Source organism: Mustelus asterias, chromosome 25 (assembly GCF_964213995.1).
Source record: "Mustelus asterias chromosome 25, sMusAst1.hap1.1, whole genome shotgun sequence".
NCBI classification, from domain to species: Eukaryota; Metazoa; Chordata; class Chondrichthyes; order Carcharhiniformes; family Triakidae; genus Mustelus; species Mustelus asterias.
In genome coordinates, this window is record NC_135825.1 from 10,484,504 (window position 1) to 10,509,011 (window position 24,508).

Here is a 24,508-nt window from a genome sequence, read left to right on the forward strand (position 1 = left end):
AGTGCCCAGAACACAATATTCCAGCTGAGGTCTACTTAGTGCCTTGTATAAGTTCAGCATACCCTCCTTGCTCTTGTACCCTATGCCTCTATTAATAAAGCCCAGAATATTATACGCTTCATTAAATGCTCTCTCCACCTGTCCTGCCACTTTCAAATGTCTAAGCACATATACATCCAGGTCCCTCTGCTCTTGGAGCCCTTTAAGAATTGTACCCCTTATTCTATACTGTCTCTCCATGTTCTTCCCACCAAAATGCATCACCTCATATTTCTCTGCATTGAACTTCATCTGCCACCTATCTGCCACTTTATCAACTTGTCTACGCCCTTTTGAAGTTCTATGTTGTCCTCTTCCCAGTTTACAATACTTCAAAGTTTTGTATCGTTTGCAAATTTTGAAATTGTCACCTGCACATCAAGATCTAGATCATTAATCTATCTCAGGAAAAGTAAGGGTCTCAATATCGACCCCTGGGGAGCAACACTACAAACCTTCCTCCAGCTCGAAAAATATCCATTGACCATTACTCTCTGATTTCTATTACTCAGTAATTTTGTGATCCACGTTGCTACTGTCCCTCTTATTCCATGAGCTATAACTTTTCTCACAAGTCTATTGTGTGACACTGTATTGAATGCCTTCTGAAAGTCCGAGTACACCACATCAACAGCGTTACCCTCATCAACCCTTTCTGTTGCCTCCTCAAATACCTCCAGCAAGTTAAACATGATTTCTCCTTTAGAAATCCATGCTGACTCTTCTTAATCAATCCACATTTCTTTCCATGTGACCATTTATTCTATCCCAAATAATAGTAGCTTGCCTACCTCTGATATTAAACTGACTGGCCTGTAATTTTTGGGGCTATCCTTTTTTGGACAAGGGTGTAACTTCTGCAATTTTCTAGTCCTCTGGCACCTCCCCTGAGATGAGAGAAGACTGGAAGATTATAACCAGCGCCTCTGCAATATCCATTCTCACTTCCTTCAATATCCTTGGAGACATTTTTAAAAATTCATTCATGGGACATGGACGTCACTGGCTAGCCAGCATTTATTGCTCATCCCTAGTTGCCCTTGAGAAGGTGGTGGTGAGCTGTCTTCTTGAATCGCTGCAGTCCATCTTCTGTGGGCTGATTGCGAAGGAACGGCGATATATTTCCAAGTCAGGACGGTGAGTGGCTTGGAGGGGAACGTGCAGGTGGTGGTGTTCCCATGTATCTGCTGCCCTTGTCCTTCTAGATGGAAGTGGTCCTGAGTTTGGAAGGTGCTGTCTAAGGATCTTTGGTGAATTGCTGCAGTGCATCTCATCTGGTCCTGGTGTCTTGTCCACTTTCAGTACCGACAGTCTATTCAACACTCCCGCTGTATCAATTTTGAATCCATCTAGGGACAGAGTATCCTTGTCTGACACCACCATCTTGGGTAACATCTATCTGCTTGGTAAAGATGGATGCAAAGTATTCATTTAATACCTCAACTCTGCCCCCTGCTCCATGTGTAAGTTACTTTGTAGGTCCCTAATCGACTCTAATCCTCCTTTTACCATCCTTTTGCTATTTATCTGTGCCTATAGATGCCACCATCGTCACACCAAAGTTATTTTTTTAATCTCCAAAGAATGGAAGAGTTTTATTCCAGAAAAGGGAGTTTATTCAGTGATACTTCTTCTGGGATGGTTCCTGGTGCATTCTGTTGCATAGCCTGATTTAGTCTGTGGGCAGGATTTTTCCACCCCTCTCCGATGTGTTTTGTGTTGGTGGTGCGTTGGCAGGACCGGAAGACCCCGTTGGCGGGAACGGCCAGAAATTCCCGCCTGCGTGCCTCCCGTTCCCTTTTACCTACAGGTTACAATAATCATTTCTAGAATGAACCACAGTCACACGTTGTTTTGGGAGGGGGCACGGAGAATGGGACAGTCAGCGGACCTCCTTGTAGGCCTGCTCCAAGGCCTAGCCAGAGTACTTCTTCTACAAAGGTGCAAACTGGATGTGGCCTTGAGGCAGTGGGATGATAGGTAGCCGAGCCATTCTGCTTGCCTGTCTCTCTTCCCCTGTCCTGGTTGTGCTGGGCGGCACTGGAGATGCAGCACTCACTGTCTTGAGGCCTCAGTGAATGGTGGTCACTGCAAGGATTAAAGTCTGTGATGGACATTAGGTGCTTTATCCTTATTTTAGTTTGATAAGTTTCTTTAATCCTTTAAAGAGGGGCAGCACGGTGGCACAGTGGTTAGCACTGCCGCCTCACAGCACCAGGGACCCAGGTTCAATTCCGGCCTCGGGTGTCTGTCCGTGTGGAGTCTGCATGTTCTCCTCGTGTCTGTGTGGGTTTCCTCCGAGTGCGCCGGTTTCCTCCCATAGTCCAGAAATGTGCGGGTTAGGTTGATTGGCCATGCTAAATTGACCCTAGTATCAGGGGGATTAGCAGGATAAATATGAGGGGCTACGGGAATAGGGTCTGGGTGGGATTGTGTTCTGTGCAGATTCAATGGGCTGAATGGCCACCTTCTGCACTATCGGTATTCTACGATTCTTTATGGTTAACATTCTTATTAGTTATGGTTATGCTTATAGTTCTTAGTTATGGTTAAGGTTCTTTTGAGTTCTAGTTTGTAGTTATGTTTGTGATTAAGGTTCTTATTGGTTGTGCCACTTTACGAAGGGGTGCAGAGGCGAGGAACAGTTGCTTGTTTTGAAGTTAATGCATATGAGGTTTCAATGTGTTGACCCAACTGTTTTAACACCGTCTCTTAACAGACTTCCAGGTCATCAAAGAAGAACGCTGCCTTTGGCAAGAGGTCAAACTCAATGAAGAGGAATCCAAAAGCCAATGTTCTGAAGAGTGGCTGGCTGTTTAAGCAGGTACGGTGCAACTCCTGTCTGACTTGACTCACACTGGGGGGAGGTTGCCCGTGGATTGGTGTATCAAGGGCGCAAGCTTGCAGACAGCGTTACTTTACCAGCAGTGATAGTCTATTTAAAATAAGTGTCTTACCGTTAATATTACTGCAACATTAAACAGAAAAACTAGATGCAGTGTCAGGCCATTGCCAAGTGAGTATCTTCTGGTGACTCAGGCAGAGCTTTATGTCAGACAGCTTTTTAACCATTTATTTGTTTTTTTTTTACTTATATTGATTTTCTTTCCTCGCTCCTCTCCTGACGATCTGGATTTATCTTGGGGCACAGTTCCATGAGCAGTGGTCATGATTCACTCAGTTGCGCCGTTAACTTGTGTAAAGGTGGGCTTGACCTGGCTGTGTGCCCACAGAATTGCCAACCCAATGCTTTCTGCACCTCCTATCGATACAGACATGCAACCTCCAGCGGGGATCATGGAGTTACAATGCTCATTCAGTTTGTTCCTTTTCTTCCCCTCCCCCGATCAATCCAATCCCCCCCCAGTCCAGAACCATTCAGGTTCAGACCAGCAGATTATGAGGGACATGGACCTCTATCCATGCTCCCCATAATCTTGTAGACTTCCATGAGGGGGCGACCTGATAGAAGTCTACAAGATTATGAGGAGTGGGTAATCAGAAGCTTTTCTCCAGGGTGGAAGAATCAATTACTAGGGGGCATAGGTTTAAGGTGTGAGGGGCAAGGTTCAAAGGAGATATATGAGGCAAGTGTTTTACACAGAGGGTGGTGGATGCCTGGAACTCGCTGCTGGGGGAGGTCGTGGAAGCAGATACGATAGTGACTTTTAAGGGGCATCTGAACAATTGCATGAATAGGATGGGAATAGAAGGATATGGTCCCCGGAAGGGTAGGGGGTTTTAGTTCAGTCGGGCAGCATGGTCGGTGCAGGCCTGGAGGGCCGAAGGGCCTGTTCCTGTGCTGTAATTTTCTTTGTTCTTTGTCCTTTGTTCAGAATGATACTGGAACTTACAGGATCAAACTGCATCTAAAATAGCTTATACTCCCTTGATCCTAGAAGATTGAAGTGTTTAGGTTTTAAAGGATTCAATAGCGGAGCCATTTCCTCTGATGATGAAATCAAGAATAAGGCGTCATATTCTTATAAGTAGAGCTAGGCCATTGGAGCAAGGTCAGAGTGCACTTTTTCAGAGAATTGTAGAACTCTAGAACTTCTTGTGGATGGTGTGACAATTAAAACCTTCGAGATTGAAATAGGTTTTGATTTTGATTTGATTTATTATTGTCACATGTATTGGTATACAGTGAAAAGTATTGTTTCTTGCGCGCTACACAGACAAAGCATACCATTCATAGAGCAGGAAAGGAGAGGGTGCAGAATGTAGTGTTACAATCATACCTAGGGTATAGAGAAAGATCAACTTAATACGAGGTGGGTCTATTCAAAAGTCTGATGGCATCCCTTGATAATGCTGGCTGCTTTTCCGAGGCAGCAGGAAGTGTAGACAGTGTCAATGGATGGGTGGCTGGTTTGCGTGATGGACTGGGCATCGTTTACGGCCCTTTGTAATTTCTTGCGGTCTTGGACAGAGCAAGAGCCATCCCAAGCTGTGATACAACTAGAAAGGATGCTTTCTATGATGCGTCTGTAAAAGTTGGTGAGAGTTATAGCGGACATGCCAAATTTCCTGAGAAAGTAGAGGCATTGGTGGGCTTTCTTAACTGAAGTGCCAGTGTGGAGGGACCAGGACAGGTTGTTGGTGATCTGGATACCTAAAAACTTGAAGCTCTCGACCATTTCCACTTCATCAGAGTTTGGCAGGTAAGGGGATCAAGTAATAAGGAGTTAATCCAATTGCCTGTAATTGGAGTTGAGCTGCAGATCAGCCATGGGCTAGTTAACTAGGATAGGTTCGAGGGGCTGAATGGCCTACTCCTTTTCCTAAAGTTCCTGTCAGCAAACCTGGATAGAATTGAACCTGAGGTCTTTTTAAATCGGTTACCTTTATCAACTGGGCCATCCTTACCAGGGGGATTTGAGTTTGCCATCCTCTATTGTAGGAGAAGTATTTTCCCCAGCGTCTGTAACCGCTTCTGAAAATACTCTGAAGTTACAGCATGGAAACAAGAGCTTTCAGCCCAACCAGCCTCTCTCATTGTTTACCTTCTGTACAAACAAGTGATTTCAAACACATTCACCCACCCTGTTTCCACATTCCCTTCGGTCTCATTCTCTTTGTCCAAACTAATCTGGGAAGGTTGACACAGTTTCTATTTTAACTGCTGATTCTGGGAATGAATTCCACAACCTCACAACACCTTGTGTAAAGAAGCTTCCCCTGGCCCTTCTGTTTAATGTTGTACCTATGGCGCCCTCATTCTTAACCCCTCCACAGCTGGAAGCTGTCTGCTCCTGTCCACCCACTTTTCATAGGTTTATGATCTTCTGGCTTATCACCAGCAACCTCTGCTTAGTGGTGTTTGCATTTCCTCACACCAGGTAGTATCGCTGTGAGGTACAGGAACCAAATTCTACAATGTTTGAAATTGCCTGTGATTCAATCGCAATAGAAACACTAACCAACATGAATATCGCCCGTCCAATATTCCCATCAAACTCAATGGAGGTGCTTTCATTGGATTCCCTGTGAGTTATACACACTGCCCTGTTTATTCAGGGGGGTAAGCATTAATGCCTGAGTAACTACTGCAAAAGTTATCCACTGCATAACAGGTGCAAATATTTGCTTTGTACATTAGTTGCGACAAAATAATGCGCTGGCGCCTTTATGATTCCACTATAAGCGCTAAACATTTCGTAAACGAACAGAGTTTAAAGTTTTACGTTTATGTATTATTGTCACAAGTAGGCTTGCATTAACACTGCAATGAAGTTACTGTGAAAATCCCCTAGTTGCCACAACTCCGGCGCCTGTTCGGGTACACTGAGGGAGAATTTAGCAAGGCCAATGCATCTAACCAGCACATCTTTCAGACCATGGGAAGAAACCGGAGCACCCGGAGGAAACCCACACGTATTTGGGGAGAACGTGCAGACTCTGCACAGTCGGTGACCCAAGCCAGGAATCGAACCCGGCTCCCTGGTGCTGTGAGGCAGCCGAGCTAACCCCTGTGCCACCGTGCCAGAGTTAGTGGCTAGGAGGGTAAGGGTTTCTCTCAGTGTGGCGCTTCTCCTGCTGAATAAGGAATAGCTGACTGCTCAGAATTTGCTTGCTATCCAGCAGTGCAAGGGTTACTCACTGTATGACCTGCTGTCCATTCAGCACCTCATTGTGGTGTTGGGGCTCACTCAGCAGGATTAGATGCAAGAACTGGGTACTATCGTTAAACATATGACTCTCTGCATACTTCAGTCAGAGTGTCAAAATCCAAGGAGTTGACCTTACAGCGGGAGAATGGTGTTTGAAGGATATTCATAATTAACACTAAAGAACCAATGTGAAGCTAGACTTACTTTCTTGATTTAAAAAATCCAGAATTTAATATTTCTCCTGCAATGATATTGGATGAAAATGTATAATGTGAATGGGTATGTGTGGGTTGGGATTATATTTAAATATATTGGCCGTCGAGAGGGACTGTGCTTTAAAAAAGTCAATTTTGTCTAAAATGTGACCTCGTGCTCAGTTACGTTTATGCCAAATATCAAACTGTTTCCCAAACTCTTCTGGAGCTCAGGAGAATGTATCCCTTCTCACTCGGTCTACACTTCCCGCTGCCTTGGAAAAGCAGCCAGCATAATCAAGGACCCAACGCACCCCGGACATTCTCTCTTCCACCTTCTTCCATTGGGAAAAAGATACGGGGCAGAATTTTCCCATCCCGCCCACCACAGAAATCGTAGCGAACGGGACACAAACCATGCAAACATCCGTTGACCTCGGGCAGGATTTTCCAGTTTTGGGGCGAGCACGGTTGGAAAATCCCACCCACAAAAGTCTGAAAACACCTACCAACCGACTCAAGAACAGCTTCTTCCCTGCTGCCATCGAACTTCTGAATGATCCTGTCATATTAAGCTGATCTCTCTCTTCACCTTAGCTGTGACCGTAACACTACATTCTGCACTCTCTCCTTTCCCTCTCCCCTATCTACTCTATGAACGGTATGCTTTGTATAGCGCGCAAGAAACAATACTTTTCACTGCATCCCAATACATGTGACAATAATAAATCAAATCAAATCTAAACCCCACAAAGTGGGAACATGGGAATTACTTAACTGTATCTGTTACTGTTTGTGTTCCTTTACAAAGAGGGTTGGTCTGTCGGAACCTTCATTGATTTAGAGACTTCAATCGAATTCTAACCCAAGTTACCAAAACTGAGCACACAGCCATCAAGCTCAAGTTATTCTCAGAGCAGTCGCAGAGGACTGGAGGGCCATCATTACATAGCAATAGATACAAAGCCATAGCGACCAAGCTCAAAGCCAATAGGTACACTAAGTGCAAAGCAAATCATTTGGTATTGGATATAAAGCCAATGCCACAAGCTATTGTGGCCAGGCAATTAGCACTTCAGAATTAGAATGAAGCGTTAAACCATTGGAAGAAGGCATGAGATGTCAAGTTGGCATCTATCAATCCAATCCTGTTCACATTGAGGTAATAAGTACTCCCCTCGCCTCCCCAACCTAGTCCAGATGTGCTTTTCCAGCACCCCGGACAACTTAATGCGAGGTAGGTCCATTGAAAAGTCTGATGGCAGCAGGGAAGAAGCTGTCCTTGAGTCGGTTGGTACATGTCTGTAATAACTCCAGGAAGGTGAAGGTTCCGTCACACACCTTTATTTACAAGACATACTATGCTCCCAGTGTGCTCCCTGCGTCAGCAGGCAGAGAGACTGACACACCTGCTTTAAATAGGGAACATGAGGCTCCCTGATAGAGCCATCAATTAGGACTCAATCAGTGAACTCTTTTGTTGTCCAATTAAATAAACAAAATCAAATTAACTTGGGGATAACTCAAAAGGGGCAGCTCCCTAAAAGGAGGTGAACCGCCCGAAACAAAAAAAAACACAGCGGACAGGAAACTTAAAACATCAAATTAAAATGTGATTAACGGGGTCAGTAATATACCCCAGTTCCTGCTTGCCCAGCGGGCACAGAAGGCATCAACTGTGCCCTCGGACACCGCATGCTCCCTTTCCAGGGACACCCGGACTCAATCAGGGAGTTCATATTCCAGCAGGCCAACCTCATTTGCCTGACTGAAGTCATCACAGTGTCCTCAGCCTTTTGTACCTTTTTCCCGACGGAAGAAGGTGGAAGAGAGAATGTCCGGGGTGCGTGGGGTCCTTAGTTATGCTGGCTGCTTTGCCGAGGCAGCGGGAAGTGTAGACAGAGTCAATGGATGGGAGGCTGGTTTGCGTGATGGATTGGGCTACATTCACTACCTTTTGTAGTTCCTTGTGGTAGTTTCTTCGCTTTCACTTTTATCAATGCGAGGATTGTAACAATATCGTTGTCTTTAACAGGCAAGCTCAGGAGTGAAGTCATGGAACAAGCGTTGGTTTGTGCTGGTCGATCGGTGCCTTTTCTACTACCGAGGTGACGCCTCTCTATTTCTGCTGCACTTGCAACGCGGGCTGCAGTAACCGCTGTTCGGTCCCTCGGGGATTGTTGCTTCGGAGCGTCGTTAATACTAGCTGCCCTCTTCCATCCAGTCAAATGTCATTCTTTTAAAAAATCCTTGCAAAGGGTGGTGCTGCTTAAAAAGGAAACAAAAAATGTGCAAGGGAAGATATGTCCCATTGCTGGAAAGACCTGTGCCACTGATACTTTTAGGAAGTATTGCATTGGGACCATCCCACTGCAGTGAACGGAAATTTGGATGGCCTCCAAATCCTCTGACCTCGCTGCAGTGGGAGTGTGGTGTGAACAGCTGGTAAGATTGCGCCTGTCGGCTTTACAGAGGAGAGAGGTTCAGGGAGGGAAGTCAGGAGCCTAGAGCCTGGTGAATCAATTAAAAATTCAGAATGAGCCATTTTAACTCTTGGGCAAGCGGTAGTAATTGGGGCCCCAAGTTGCATGACTGCACTTCCCCATCCAAAGGAAAATTAAAAAACAACATTAATTCCCAGAGTCTCCTATGGCCACAATCCCACCTGTTCGAGTAAAGGACCGTTCAGCCCAGGATATCACTCCCTTGACTGGCATCAAGATCTGTATGATCCCATCAGAACCTGAAATATAAGTATGGATAGATCCAATAACTGGAGCAAGTGGATGGTTAAAATGGCGGCTGAGCCAAATATGTCAGGAAGCGCAATGGCAAATATCCAGCTGACCGTCGAACTAGCCGTCCACTCTGTTCCCATTGGGAAGGGTTGGAATTGAGACACAGGTGCGCCGTGATCCTTGCTAGCTCTTATCAACTATCCCTCTTGCCAGAAGCAGATCTTGTCACAATGATTAGAAGTGTTGCAATTCACTCTCATGCAGCATGAGTGATCACAGCTCTCGGGCTGTCACTTAACCACTCTTTTCCCCAATGAAAAGTCATTCAACTGAGGTGCACGTTTTTAAATGTCAGTAGATGATGTCACTCTCACCTCTGTGCCACAAGGTTTAAGTCCCACTCCGGAGGCTCCAGCACATAATGCAGAGTAACAGTCTCGTTCAATTATGAGGGAGTGCTGCATTGGCACAGATACCATACTTCCAATGAAACATTAAACCAAGAACTCATCTGCCTTCTCAACTGAGTATTAAAGATCCCGTTTCACTGTTAGAGGAACGAGCGATTCCCATCAGTGTCCCAGGCATAGCCATCACCCACCATCACTAAAAACGGATAGTCAGGTCATTATCAAACTGTGATGTTTTTTCGGGAGCTTGCTGTGCACAAATTGGCTGCCATAATTCCCACATTACAACAGTGACTAGCTTCAGAAAGTACCAGGTTAAAGTCCAACAGGTTTATTTGGAATCACGAGCTTTTGGAGCACTGCTCCTTCATCAGGTGGGTGGAGAAGTAGATTTCACAAACATGGCATATATAGACAAAGACTCAATTGCAAAATTGAGGGGTGACCTGATAGAGGTCTGCAAGATTATGAGTGGCATGGATAGAGTGAATAGTCAGATCTCAGGGTAGAAAAGTCAAGTACTAGGGGACATAGGTTTGAGGTGCATGGGGAAAAGTTTAGAGGAGATGAGCGAGGCACGTTTTTTACACAGAGGGTGGTGAATGTCTGGAACGCGCTGCCCGGGGAGGTGGTGGGAGCAGGTACGATAGCGGCATTTAAGGGGCAACTAGACGAATACATGAATAGGATGGGAATGGAAGGATACGGACTCCGTAAGTGCATGTGGTTTTAGTTTGGGCAGGCACCATGATCGGTGCAGGCTTGGAGGGCCGAAGGGCCTGTTCCTGTGCTGTACTTTTCTTTGTTCTTTATAAAAGCGGTGGAAGCAATTGAGATGTTGGTGCTGAGGGATCTGAACATGGAGATCCATTGTTTATTTCAATGGTGACCTCTCAATGGATGAAATTAAAGATGAATAATGGCAGATATAACGCAGGGAGTTCACAGTGCTTGGCCAATTGGGTGCGGTTGGGCATGGATAATTTAACTGATTCTTCCCCTCTCCTTTTTCCCTCAAATCTCAATAACAATTTGAAATTATTCAGGGCCTTCAACATCATAGAATGTTTCAAGGCACTTCACAGCCATGCTATCCAACCGCATTTGACACTAAAACCACACTAGGAGATAGTGGAACAGATAAAGTTGATTTTAAGCAGCATCTGAAAAGAGAGTTTTTGGGAGAGAATGCCAGGACTTGGGATGCAAGGAGTTGAAGGCACGGTTGCCAATGACGGTGCAATGGAAATGGGGCCATAAGACCATAAGACATAGGAGCGGAAGTAAGGCCATTCGGCCCATCGAGTCCACTCCACCATTCAATCATGGTTGATTTCAACTCCATTTACCCGCTCTCTCCCCATAGCCCTTAATTCCTCGAGAAATCAAGAATTTATCAATTTCTGTCTTGAAGACGCTCAACGTCTCGGCCTCCGCAGCCCTCTGTGGCAATGAATTCCACAGACCCACCACTCTCTGGCTGAAGAAATTTCTCCTCATCTCTGTTCTAAAGTGACTCCCTTTTATTCTAAGGCTGTGCCCCCGCGTCCTAGTCTCCCCTGTTAATGGAAACAACTTCCCTACGTCCATCCTATCTAAGCCGTTCATTATCTTGTAAGTTTCTATCAGATCTCCCCTCAACCTCCTAAACTCCAATGAATATAATCCCACGATCCTCAGACGTTCATCGTATGTCAGGCCTACCATTCCTGGGATCATCCGTGTGAATCTCCGCTGGACCCGCTCCAGTGCCAGTATGTCCTTCCTGAGGTGTGGGGCCCAAAATTGCTCACAGTACTCCAAATGGGGCCTAACCAGTGCTTTATAAAGCCTCAGAAGTACATCCCTGCTTTTGTATTCCAAGCCTCTTGAGATAAATGACAACATTACATTTGCTTTCTTAATTACGGACTCAACCTGCAAGTTTACCTTTAGAGAGGGCCTGTGCATGACGCACCATTGCTTCACCAGGCTGATTCCTGGCACGGTGGGACTGACATATGAGGAGAGATTGAGTCGATAAGGATTGTATTCGCTGGAGTTCAGAAGAACGAGGAGGGAATCTCAGAGAAACGTATAAAATTCTAACAGGACTAGACAGTGTAGATGCAAGAAGGAGGTTCCTGATGGTGGAGGTGTCCAGATCGAGGCGTCACAGTCTGAAGATACAGGGTAGACCATTTAGGACAGAGATGAGGCGAGATTTCTTCACTCAGAGAGTGGTCAGCCTGTGGAATTCGCTACCACAGAAAGTAGTCGAGGCCAAAACATTGACTGTTTTCAAGAAGCAATTAGATATAGCACTTGGAGTGAAGGGAATCAAAGGATAGAGGGAGAAGGTGGGATCAGGTTATTGAGTTGGATGATCAGCCATGATCATAATGAAAGGTGGAGCAGGCTTGAAGGGCTGAATGGCCTCATCCTGCTCCTATTTTCTGTTTCACCACTGATCAGATTCAGCAAGGGGATCATTGACGCACTCTTTGTGAAGTCACAGCCTCTCTAACCTTTTAATGCAAATCAGTGGGGTAAGTTTTCCAGTCCCCACCCGATGTGGGAATTGTAGCAGGTGGGACAGAAAATTTGGCGGACCATTTAAAGGTCCACTGACCTCGGGCAGAAATATCCGGTCTTGGGGCACAGTCGGAAAATCCCACCCGGAATGTGCGAACGGCTTGTGATGTCTTTGGAATTGAAGCGGTCATTAAATAACAATGAGTTTTTTTTCCTTCAAATCCAGATGAAAAAGAGGAGGCAATCCTGGCAAGCATCCCTTTGTTCAGCTTCCGAATAAGCCCCGTTCAACCCTCTGACAACATCACCCGCAAGCACGCCTTCAAGGTGATGTAGTGCAAGCTCCAAAAAGTTATACTTTGAGAGGTCACGTGTAGATTTTGCGTAGACGTCTTCTGTAGAGGGTGGGATCACTCTAATCCTGTGAGGCCCTCCATAGTTGACAGGCCTACTAACATCTCAGGTCTTGGGCTACATGCAAGGAATGGATGTCTGGGGCGAGGCACCACAACATCACTGGTGTCAGTGACATCGGAGTGAGAGTTAGTGGCTTCAGTTAGTGTGGCAGGAGGTGGAGATATCAACGATGGTTGCAGGTTGCACTGAGTGTTCCTACAGTATGCCCTACGAAGCAGGACTTGTGAATCCCAGGCTTGTGTGTAAAATATGCACAATCCAAATCTGGAAACCATGTGCATTTTTGGCCTCCACGTTTAAGAACGGATATACTTGCGTCAGAGCAAAGGTTCACTAAATTGGTCCCTGGTTTTGGAGGGTTGTCCTGTGATGAGAGGCGAAGTAAATTGGGGCCACACTTCCTGGTGTTTAGTAGAATGAGGGTGGGATTTTCCAATGCCACCAAAATCGACCCCGCTGTGGGTTCCCCAGCGGCAGGAAGGGCAAGCCAACGGCAAATCACCATTGGCTGTGACGGGACTGGGAGATCCCCCGGCAGCCAATGATGAGCCTGTGGGAAAATTCTGGCCTGGGAGTTGATTTCATTGGATACAAGATTCTGAAGGGCCTTGTGTGGATACTGAGAGATTGTTTCTGCTGGTCATGGAATCTAAAACACAGGGGCACGGTCTGAGGATAAAGGGCCAGTCATTTAGAATGAAGACGAGGAGAAAGTACTCCAAGGGTTGTGAATCTATCCCAGAGGGTTACGATTGCTCCATCATAGAATAGATTTAGGGCTGGGATAAACAAATGTCTGGTTATAGAGTCATAGAAGTTTACAGCATGGAAACAGGCCCTTTGGTCCAACTTGTCCATGCCACCCTTTTTTTTGACCACTAAGCTAGTCCCAATTGTCTGCGTTTGGCCCACATCCCTCTATACCCATCTTACCCATGTAACTGCTTTTTAAAAGACAAAATTGTACCCACCTCTACTACTACCTCTGGCAGCTCGTTCCAGGCACTCACCACCTGTGTGAAAAATTACCCCTCTGGACGCTCTCCCCTCTCACCTTAAACCTATGCCCTCTAGTTTTAGACTCCCCGACCTTTGGGTTTCTCAGGAAATTGAAGGAAACAAGGATCGGATGGGATAGTGGAGTTTAAGCCCAAGATCAGCCATGATCATATTGAATGATGGAGCACTAGGAACCCTAGTACTTGGAACTCTAGCACTTGGAACCCTAGGGGCCACTGTTGCTCCTATCTCTTGTGTCCTTGTGTTTGTACATAGCTGCCTTGAAGCCTGCGTAGGAATTCTGCCAAGAGACTAAGTATCCCTCTTCCCATTACTTTCCATTTGTGATGGTGCTGGTAAGTCTACCACTCCCAGTCCTACAAGATAGTCCTGCAGTCTCCAGACCTTGTAGGTTAATCTCCAGGGCAGCTCCAGAAGCAACTCAAGAGAAAAACTCTGAGTAATAATGAACAAAGATTTGGGGCTTATTTTTCCTCAGTTTGTTTGACAAGTTCATTCATTGGGTTATTAAAATATTGGACGTGGGGGTAGGAAGGCTGTCCCACTAACAGCGAAGATTAAATCCAGTGAACCAGCAAAGAGCCTGTTCCCTTTCCAATGGGTCACAGGATGGTAGTGCCTGCAGAATGGACCAATGAATGGTGAGAGTGTAGGGGTGAGGCGACAGAAGATCATCTGATGAAAGTCAAGGAATACAGCCAGCCAGAGTCGGGCAACAGAAGAGAGATTGAACAGTTTAGGCCTATACTCTCTGGAATTTAGAAGAATGAGGGGAGATCAAATTGAGATATATAAGATGATAAAAAGTATGGATAAAGTAGATGTGGAGTGGATGCTTCCTCTTGTGGGGCATTCTAGGACGAGAGGTCGTAGTCTTAGGATAAGGGCTAGCAAATTTAAAACAGAGTTGAGGAGAAACTACTTCTCCCAAAGGGTTGTGAATCTGTGGAATTCGCTACCTCAAAGTGCAGTGGATGCTGGGACAATTTAAGGAGGAGTTAGGCAGATTTTTAATTGGTAATGGGTTGAAGGGTTATGGGGAGAAAACAGGAAAATGGGGATGAGGAGCATATCAGCCATGATCGAATGGTGGAGCAGACTCGATGGGCCGAATGGCCTAATTTTGCTCCTATATCTTACAAACTTATGAACAGGTGCAGCTGCCTGTGAGCTTCTGCTACTTGTGGTCTTTCGAAGACCGGCTTCTGCACGAACTATACAGAATGTACTGTCTGTGAGCTGTTGTTTAACTTTTCAAGTTTAATGTTGTTTCTACTGACTCTGTCCTTGTCACCTTCATTGTTTGCTGTGGTGGCTTAAATATTTTTGGTGTCACCTTTGTTTCTCGTTGCAAAGTGGCAGCTCGGCTGTAAATACCGTCCTATTTCACAAACCAACCCCTGACTTGCGGAGGAGAATGGGGGACCCGAGCTGATGATTCTTTCAAAAACCGGCAATTTTTTTGAAACGTTGCGGCTCTGGAAAGCCATTTCCAGAAGATTTCCTCCACATCCTCAGCTTTGATGCGCCAATTTCAATGAGTGGGCGATTCTGAGCGAAAGAGCAGCCACTTTACGATGACTAATCCCCTCACTTTGCTCCATGCAACATGGCTTACCTTTCAGATAACTGACTCCTGGTTAACATAATCCTCTTTGTTCTACTGCTTTGCCTACGATGGTTCGGAGCCTCGTCCAAGAGCGTTTGGTGACTGATTAGATGCTATTGGACATGTTCTGGTGCTCCCACACAATTAGGGTCCATGTCACTGGCAATTTCTTTTAGACATTTGTCACTTGTAACTGTTGCTGTATTTTTTCTAAATGGACCCTCCCCCCCACTTCGTGTGCAGACCGTGAGAGGTTCATCAGCAGAGTATCAAGGTGTCAGAACTGTAACCTCATTGACCGTGACCATCCCACGGGAGGCTTTAAATGTGCTTTATTCTCACATACAAACTTTGGAGTCTCCTTGTAATTGGAGATTGATAGCTTGACAAACGAACAAGAGCAGGACAGGAATGGTATCGCAATCATTATCGCAATCATCGTCGCAATTTATCGCGAGAATCCAATGCCTTCATTCAAAAATAATTGCACACATCTCCTGTGTAGCAAAGTACAGATCATCCATTGCTGCAGTGAACAGCAGAACAGACCTGAGGGGCTGAATGGCCTACTCTTAGTCCTATGTCCGTTGGTATATGTGCACCCATGATAAGAAGATAGACCACCTGCTAGGACCGACACTTGATAGTGTGATTGACGTGATTTCCCTGATTTCACTTCTACCTGAGTGGGGTAAATATTCCGGTCCTGCCCACCGTGGCAATCGTGACAGGCGGGACAGAAAATTTGGCGGATTATTTAAAGGTCCATTGACCTCGGGTGGGAATTTCCGGTCATGGGGAATGCACAGCTGGAAAATCCAGCCCAGTAAATATAAAATGCTGTGATTGTGAATTTAGAATCATAGAATCTCTACAGTGCAGAAGGAGGCCTTTCGGCCGATCGAGTCTGCACCGACCAGAATCCCATCCAAACCCTATTCCCGTAACCCCACACATTTATCCTGCTAATCACCCCTGTCGCTAGGATCAATTTAGCATGGCCAATCAACCGAACCCGCACATCTTTTTAACTGGTCGGTGCAACATCGTGGGCCGAAGGGCCTGTTCTGCGCTGTAATGTTCTATGTTCTATGTTCTATCTTTGGACTGTGGGAGGAAACCGGAGCACCCGGAGGAAACCCACGCAGACACGGGGAGAACGTGCGGACTCCACACAGACAGTGACCCAAGCTGGGAATCGAGCCCAGGTTCCTGGCGCTGTGAGGCAGCAGTGCTAACCACTGTGCCACCGTGCCGCTCTGGGTTCCCGTGTGTAAGCCCAGTGTAGCTTTACCCGAAGCAATTCCGGCGTCACTCACTCACCCACAGTAAATACACACAGACATACAAAAACGCTTGCACAGTGACGCCCACCAACCCACAACCCAAGTGACAGAAGTAACGCGTGTTACAGTGCACATGTGCTTGTATCTGTTTGCCATATCCCTTTCACGTATGTGTCTGTCTATGGCTGTGGGTGTCTGCGTGCTGATACCAGGATGTGTGAACCTGTCTGCGTCTGCATGTTTGGTGGAAAGGTTTCGTCTGCAGGCTGTGTGGCAAAATTGTTGAGGAAGATCATGACTGCAGCTTCACTGCGGACAGTGTAGGGAGAAGAGCTGGCCTGATGGGTCAAATGGCCTCTAAGTCATTCTACATGGGTGTTTCTCTGAGACAGCTTAATGGGTTTGGTGGTTAGCAAAATAAAATCAAGATTAAAAAAATATAAACTTAAAATTCCAGGAATCTAAACCACAGAAGTTTAATTTATCAGTCACCAGTAAGGCTTACATTAAAACTGCAATGAAGCTACTGTGAAATTCCCCTAGTCGCCACACTCTGGTGCCTGTTCGAGTCAATGCACCCTAACCAGCACGTCTCTCAGATTGTGGGAGGAAACCGGAGCACCCGGAGGAAACCCAAGCAGCCACGGGGAGAACGTGCAAACTCCACACAGACAGTGACCCGAGCCGGGAATCGAACCTGGGGTCCCTGGCGCTGTGAAGCAGCAGTGCTAACCCCACCGTGCCGCCCATGCTGGAAACACACAGCAAATCCAGCAGTCTGAGGAAGCTCAAATGCGCAATTCAGGTGGGGGAGAACCTTCAGCTAACTGAATGGATCGACTCATTTCCAAACTCTTCCCTTCGGGTGCCGCTGATCCTACGGCAGATTCTCGGACATAATTTAACCTTTGGGACAATATGACTTGGAGAAGGGCTGAAGGGCGATGATGAGTTTGTTCGGGAATCACTGTCACCGAGCCCAAAAAATATAATTCTGGGCCAGTGACATTCAGCAACAGGGAGAAAAAAAATGCTGTTCGCCCAGTCAGTCTGGAATGTTAGTTACTGCAGCCTGAGACTGCGTTCTGAAAGTATGTGAGTAGATTATCGCCTTAGCGCTCAGGCTAAGGACAGGCATTAAGACTCAGGGATCTATTGAAGAAATTCCTGGTTTCATTTCTGTTGGTTTCTATAATGCCCAGGCAGCAGGTTGATAAACTAATGTTACACTATTAGGGTGGCACAGTGGTTAGCACTGCTGCCTCACAGCGCCAGGGACCCTGGCTTCAATTCCGGCCTCGGGTCATTGCCTGTGTGGAGTTTGTACATTCTCCCCGTGTCTGCGTGGGTTTCTTCCGGGTGCTCCGGTTTCATCCCACGCTCCAAAGATGTGCGGGTTAGGTTGGTTGGCCATGTTAAATTGACCTTAGTGTCAGGGGATTAGCAGGGTAAACATGTGGGATTACGGGAATAAGGCCTGGGGCGGGACTGTGGTCGGTGCAGGCTTGATGGGCCGAATGGCTTCCTTCTGCACTGTAGGGATTCTATGATTCTATTCTGGTTGGACCACAAATCATAGAAGCCCTACAGTGCAGAAGGAGGCCATTCAGACCATCGAGACTGCACCAACTCTCCGACCGAGCATTCCACCTAGGCCCAATCCCTGTAACTCCACATATTTACCCCGCTAATCCCCCTAACTTTCACATCTTGGGATACTAAGGGGAAATTTAGAGCGATCAATCCACCCAACCTGCACATTTTTGGAGAATGAGAGGAAACCAGAGAACCCGGAGGAAACCCACACAGACACGGGGAGAACATGCAAACTCCACACAGTAACCCAAGGCTGGAATTGAACCTGGGTCTCTGGAGCTAAGAGGCAGCAGTGCCAACCACTGTGCCATCCATTGAAATGGATAAATAAACAGAGGGACCAAAGAAGAAGTCCCATTGCCCTTTAAAAGGATAACTGGTGGGGGAGAGGATTTTTTTTTCTATTCATTTGTGGGACATGGGAATAGCTGTCTGGCCAGCATTTATTGCCCATCCTGAATAGCCAGAGGGCAGCTGAGAGTCAACCACATTACTGAGAACTCTCGAGTCATATGTAGGCCAGATCAGGTAGGGACGGCAGATTTCCTTCCCTAAAGGGCATTAGTGAACCAGATGTGTTTTTCCGACAATCGGCAATGGTATCATGGTCATCGGTAAATTCTTAATTCCAGATATTTTTTATTGAATTCAAATTCCACCGATTGCCGTGGCGGGATTCGAACCCGGATCCCCAGAACATTAGATGAGCTTCTGGATTACTCGTCTAGCGATAATACCACTGGACCATCGCCCCCACACACACACACAACCCCCCCCCCCCCCCACCCAAGCAATTGGGGGGTCATGTGCTAGGTTGACAAATATATGTCCCTGGGCAATTCCTCAGGTTTCGCCTGGACTGAGACTAAGAAGTTTGGTGTCCTCGGGCAGTGTTTGTGTACAAGTGTCTGACAAAGTTGTGGAACCCGCGGGCTAAGAATAGGGTTACTGTGAAGATTCTAAACCAACGCAGTCCCCGCAAAAATTAACCTCCAAGGAATTAAAGAAGAGACACCCCACTAATTAAACTCTAAACTGACAGTGACCCAAGCCGTGAATCGAACCCAGGGTCCCTGGCGCTGTGAGGCAGCAGTGCTGACCACTGAGCCAGCATGAGCACCACTGAGTGGCTCGTTAGGGCATTTCAGAGGGAGGTTATAAGTCGACCCCGTTGCTGTGGATCTGGAGTCACATGTAGGCCAGACCAGGTAAGGACAGCAGATTCCCTTCCCTAAAGACCTTTTAGTGAACCAGAGGGGTTTGTTTTCAACCTCAATCCAATTGTTTTTTGCTATCTTGCATTTTACTCTAGATTTATGATATCGAAATTAATTGCCACCAGTCACCCTGGTGGGATTTGAACTCTGGTCTCTGAAGCGTTAGTCTGGACCTCTGGATTAGTAATTACCACCGTGCTACTGTCCCCTTTACATTCTGAAAAGTAGAGAAAGGTTTTCCCCAAAGCCGAGGTTTATAACTCAATTAATTTACACCTTGAATGCCGAAAGCCAGGAATATTCCGGATGGTTGCTCTCTCTTTGCCTATCCTGTCGGTGTGGTGCTTCACTGTGTTAATCTCTGCTGGTTGACCTGACATTTTGTCTCTCCCTCTTATGGCCGAGGACCCACCTGCACCAGAAGTGGCTGCATTGTGCCTGTCTTGAATTTCTGCAGGATCTCAGCTAGGTATAACTTCCAGTTCTTCTAATTAACTAAGGTGATATTGAATCCAAATCAAAATTGACTACAAATCCTATCCACAGAAACCACCGGTGAGTGTTGCAGTGTACAAAAGCCTGAATTTTAAAAATTCATTCGTGGGACACTGGCGTCGCTGGCTGGCCAGCATTTATTGCCCATCCCTAGTTGCCCTTGACCTGAGTTTGGCTTGCTTGGCCATTTCAGAGGGCAGTTGAGAGTCAACCACATTGCTGTAGCTCTATAGTCACATGTAGGCCAGATCAGATAAGGATGGCAGATTTCCTTCCTTAAAGTGAACTAGATGTGTTTTTCCGACAATCGACAATGGTTTCATGGTCATCAGTAGATTCCTAATTCCAGATTTTTTTTATTGAATTCAAATTCCCCCATCTACCGTGGCAGGATTCGAAACCGGGTCCCCAGAACATTAGCTGAGTTTCTGGATTAATAGTCTAGCGATAATACCATTGGGCCATCGCCTCCCCCAAATTCCAATCCTATCTGACCATGCACGGAATGAATGCACGCTTCAAGAAACATGGCTGCTCGGGCAGTTATGTTGAATTCAGGTTGTGATCAACACTGACCATGCCCATGACCATTGGAAGTAACTGTCCGGTGTCTCAGTATGTTGCATATGTGGCTGGATCCATTGCCACCTTCCTCTTGTCCAATCTGTACTTGCTTGGACTTCAGATAAAGGCAGTGCTGGATTTGACTGTATTGTGCTTGCCCTGATCAAATGGACCATCAATGACCAGGCCCCCATATGACGGTTACAGCGAGGTGCTGGAGAGCTGCCTGTGCTGGAGGACCTGAACGCCTGGTCCTTCCTTCCAAAGGACCCAGAGTTTTGTACAACCCAGGACTCTGGTCTTCTGACCACACTCACTGCCTGGCATTTGCACATTTGGACCCGCAAGCTTACCGCACATTTCATTGGCAGGAAGTTTGCCAACCCCATGACCTCTGACACCTTGTCCAAACTTTGCTGATAGCTTACCCGAACCAATAATCTGATTTCAATGGCTTACTCGACCGTTAGGTCAACTTTTGGTGTTGCTTGCCAATTATACCTTTATTTTTGAAGATTACAAATGTCTAAAGCTGCCCAGTGGACAGAGATGCATTTTTGAGGCATTTCATTAACCTTTGACCCCTGTAGAAGCTGGACAAGTGATTCATGTGACAAGCAACAAGATACATTCCATAATCTCTTCCATCTATTTATCCCTCAAATTGATGCATTTTAACAATGGCATAATTTTTACAAATGTAATAATTCTTATGATTTGATGTTAATTTTGAAATTATTTTTTTAAGCTGTCAGTGTCCTTGTTCAGATGGCTCAGTGGGGTAAGTGCACAAGAGGGGACCGAGTGCTGAGATACACAGTCTCAGTAGAAAACAAAATGCAACGCGACCCTGGATTAGGCAGAGGACTAGCCTGGGATCCTGCTCCTGCTCTTGAACCTGATCATCATCCAGCGACTCTTGCTCGAGCTGCGATTGCTCAGGCCTCAGCTGAGGACAAGGTTGAGCTCGGCCCTGTTCTGCGTTCCATGATCAATTTGGTCATCTCTGTTCAGGCTCCCACACGGATGTTTCAGTGCTAGCGATATTGGATACCAAAATGAGGGAGGTCCTGCGATGAAGGGGACAAAATCCAGGTTAAAGAAACCGGTTCTTAGTGAACATATTAACAACTACATGAAAGCAACAGTATAAGAGGGAATTGTAACGCCTTCCCAAAAGGAAGGAGATGGGAGAGGTGCCTGAAGAAATAGTGTCACATTCCCCACTGAGCACTGCAATAATGGACCAATGAAAGAATAAGAGAGATTTGAATGTAATTGCCAATTAAATGTACTTACTGGAGAGAGAACCACAACTGGAGATTCGTTTGTGAGTTGGTTATCTTGCCGGGGCAATCCTTTGTGAGGAGCTGCTCCCCCATTTTAACACCCGCAATTGGGGTGATCTGAAAGAGGCAGCTAAAAATGGCACCCGTTTGAGATGATCAGGGACCGAGAGGCAGCCCACTGGCACTGAACCAGCTGAGCCGGATCCACATGTCCTGACATGGGGCAGCAATCAGGAGTCTCAACAGGGCAATGGCATGGATTTTGTGGCTATTGGAATGATGCCAGTGAAACCTTTGGAGTGCTGGTCACTTAACGGCTCCAAAATGTGCCTCCCGGTGTGAATGTTCCGCAATGTGGATAACCCAAAATCTCTTGCGACAAAAGGGTTCTACCCTTTGGCCCTTCCAGAACCTTCATTGGCAGTGCCTGCTGCAGACTCGCTGTAGACCAACGAAAGATATTACTCAGCCTTGATGCCAACCTCTGGTGGGTAGGAAATGTGACTCAAGCATGCGGGACAAAGGGCACCGTTGCCTTCTGGTTGTGGTTCTCTCCCAGTTCAGTCTTGCTTTTCGAAACAGCCACTGGTTCTGCCTCGCCGTTGACGAATTCCTTCCTATCTCTCCCGCAGTTGATTATAAACCGACAGCCAGGTATTTTTCACAATAATGACCGCTCCGTTAATTATCAGGCCGAGCACGCGGGCATCCGAACTTACTACCTGAGTGCGGAGAATAGGACAGAGATGGAAGATTGGATCAATGCTATGAATGAGGCAGCGAGCATACAGACCGTGCCCATGAACAGGTATATCAGACCCACCAGCAATGTGACTCTGTGCTGCGCTGAATAGAGTCATTTTTTTTTGTGTCAAAGTTGAAGAATGTTAGCAGTTTTGTGTGAGTATTTGTAGGTGCAAGTCAGGCTCAAAACCATAGAATCCCTACAGTGCAGAAGGAGGACATTTGGTCCATCGAGCCTGCACCGACCACAATCCTGTCCCCATAACCCCATGTATTTACCCTGCTAATCCCCCCTGACACTAAGGGGTAATCTAGCATGGCCAATCAATCTAACCCTACATCTTTGGACTGTGGGAGGAAACCGGAGCACCCGGAAGAAACCCACACAGACACGGGGAGAACATGCAAACTCCACACAGACGGTCACCCGAGGCCGGAATTGAACCCGGGTCCCTTGCGCTATGAGGCAGCAGTGTGCCCCCGTGCCACCCGGAAAGAACTGCATTCAAACGACCCCTACAATGCAGAAGGAGGCCATTCAGCCCATTGTGTCTGCACCGACTCTCTGAAAGAACATTTTACCCAGCACCCTGACACCCCCATCCTCCCCGCCCTTGCCCTATCCCCGTAACCCCACACATTTACCATGGCTAATCCAGATAACCCATATATTTTTGGACGTTAAGGGGCCAATCCAATAAATTAGGGGGATTAGCCGTGGTCAATGTGTGGGGTTATGGGGATAGGGCATGGGTGGGCCTGAGTAAAATACTCTGTCAGAGAGTTGGTGCAGACTCGATGGGCTGAATGGCCTCTTCCACACTGTAGTGATTCTATGATTCTATTCTCTGATTCTAATTCCATATACCTGGCTTTGGCCCATATCGCTTGATACCTTTGCTTAACAAAAATTTATCTATCTCAATTAAATAAGCATAATCTTCAGTAGGGAAGATCACAGGCAATCCACGCCATCATTTAGGAAAGGGGATTGCTTCAATGTTTTGCGGGGAATGGCTGAATAGGTTATACCACATTCCTCTGTGCTCCTAATGTGGGAAATGAAAGGTCCTCGTTACAAAATAAAGTTGCTCCAATTCGCTGACCCGCTAATTTGTCTGTTTTCTGCTCTATTGACAGCACCGGAATGCATTACGAAATAAAGCCTCCCACAGAATTCAACCACACGAGCAATCATAAGCAATTAATTAAACCTGACATGGAAAAGGTTCGAGGTGAAGCGGATGGGTTTGAAAGGTACAACAGGAAGAGCGTCCAGAAGGACTCGAGCAACGAGCCAATGGCCAGAGTTAATGGTGTGACGGCACAGGAAGGACCCTTTGACCCCAACAGCCCTGGTCCAGAGCTGAGAACTCACCCGGGATACGAGGGACCTGAACAACCCAATGGACACAACTGGCAGCATGCCTCCCCTGGTAGGCCGTGCGAAGAGTATTTTCAACAGGATGGGGTGAATACGGTGCATCGAAGGGGCTTTGTCCCACGTACTAACACTGAGAAAATGGCACAGCGTCAATCCTCGCTGACCCACTTACAACAATGGGTTAACATGCGTCGATCTGCACTACCACAGGACGATCTGAGGAGGTGAGGGGGCCGCGTCTACAACTCGACTTTAATTTTTATCCATTCACAGGGTAAAGTGAAAGTAAAGTTTATTTATTAGTCACAAATAGGCTTAAATTCACACTGCAATGAAGTTACTGTGAAAATCCCCTAGTCGCTACACTCACGGTGCCTGTTCGGGTACGCAGAGGGAAAATTTAGTATGACCAATCCACCTAACCTGCCCATCTTTGGACTGTGGGAGGAAACTGGAGCACCCGGAAGAAACCCACGCAGACATGGGGAGAATGTGTAAACTCCACACAGACAGTGACCCAAGCCGGGAATCAAACCCGGGTCCCTGGTGCTGTGAGGCAGGAGTGCTAACCGCTGTGCCATTGTGCCGTCCTTACTGTTACTGGCAAGGGCAGCAGTTGTTGCTCCACCCCAGTGGCCTCTGAGAAGGTGGTGGTGAGCCGCCTTCTTGAACTGCTTCAGTCCTTTGTACTGGCTTTGATGCAGCTGAGTGGCTTGCTCAGTCAACTACATTTGGTTTGGAGTTACATATTGGCCAGACTAGGTAAGGGTGGCAGATATCCTTCCATGAAATGCATTTGTGACCAAATGGATTTTTGCAACAACCATTAGTTTCATGGTGATCATTCGCGATCCTAGCTTTTTATTCCAGATTTATTTA

The 24,508-nt window shown here is 46.6% G+C and overlaps 1 protein-coding gene across 7 annotated transcripts in view; it reads left to right on the forward strand.

Annotated features, from left to right (window-relative positions):
* The window catches only part of plekha6 (pleckstrin homology domain containing, family A member 6), a 368,857-nt gene that overhangs the window by 268,607 nt on the left and 75,742 nt on the right, over positions 1-24,508 (forward strand). For all 7 annotated transcript variants that reach the window (XM_078242064.1, XM_078242061.1, XM_078242062.1 and 4 more), the window contains 5 exons: positions 2,759-2,863; positions 8,382-8,454; positions 12,235-12,335; positions 22,134-22,309; positions 23,386-23,853. In XM_078242064.1, coding sequence (XP_078098190.1) covers positions 2,759-2,863; positions 8,382-8,454; positions 12,235-12,335; positions 22,134-22,309; positions 23,386-23,853 — 923 coding nt within the window. The remainder of the gene's footprint in view (positions 1-2,758; positions 2,864-8,381; positions 8,455-12,234; positions 12,336-22,133; positions 22,310-23,385; positions 23,854-24,508) is intronic.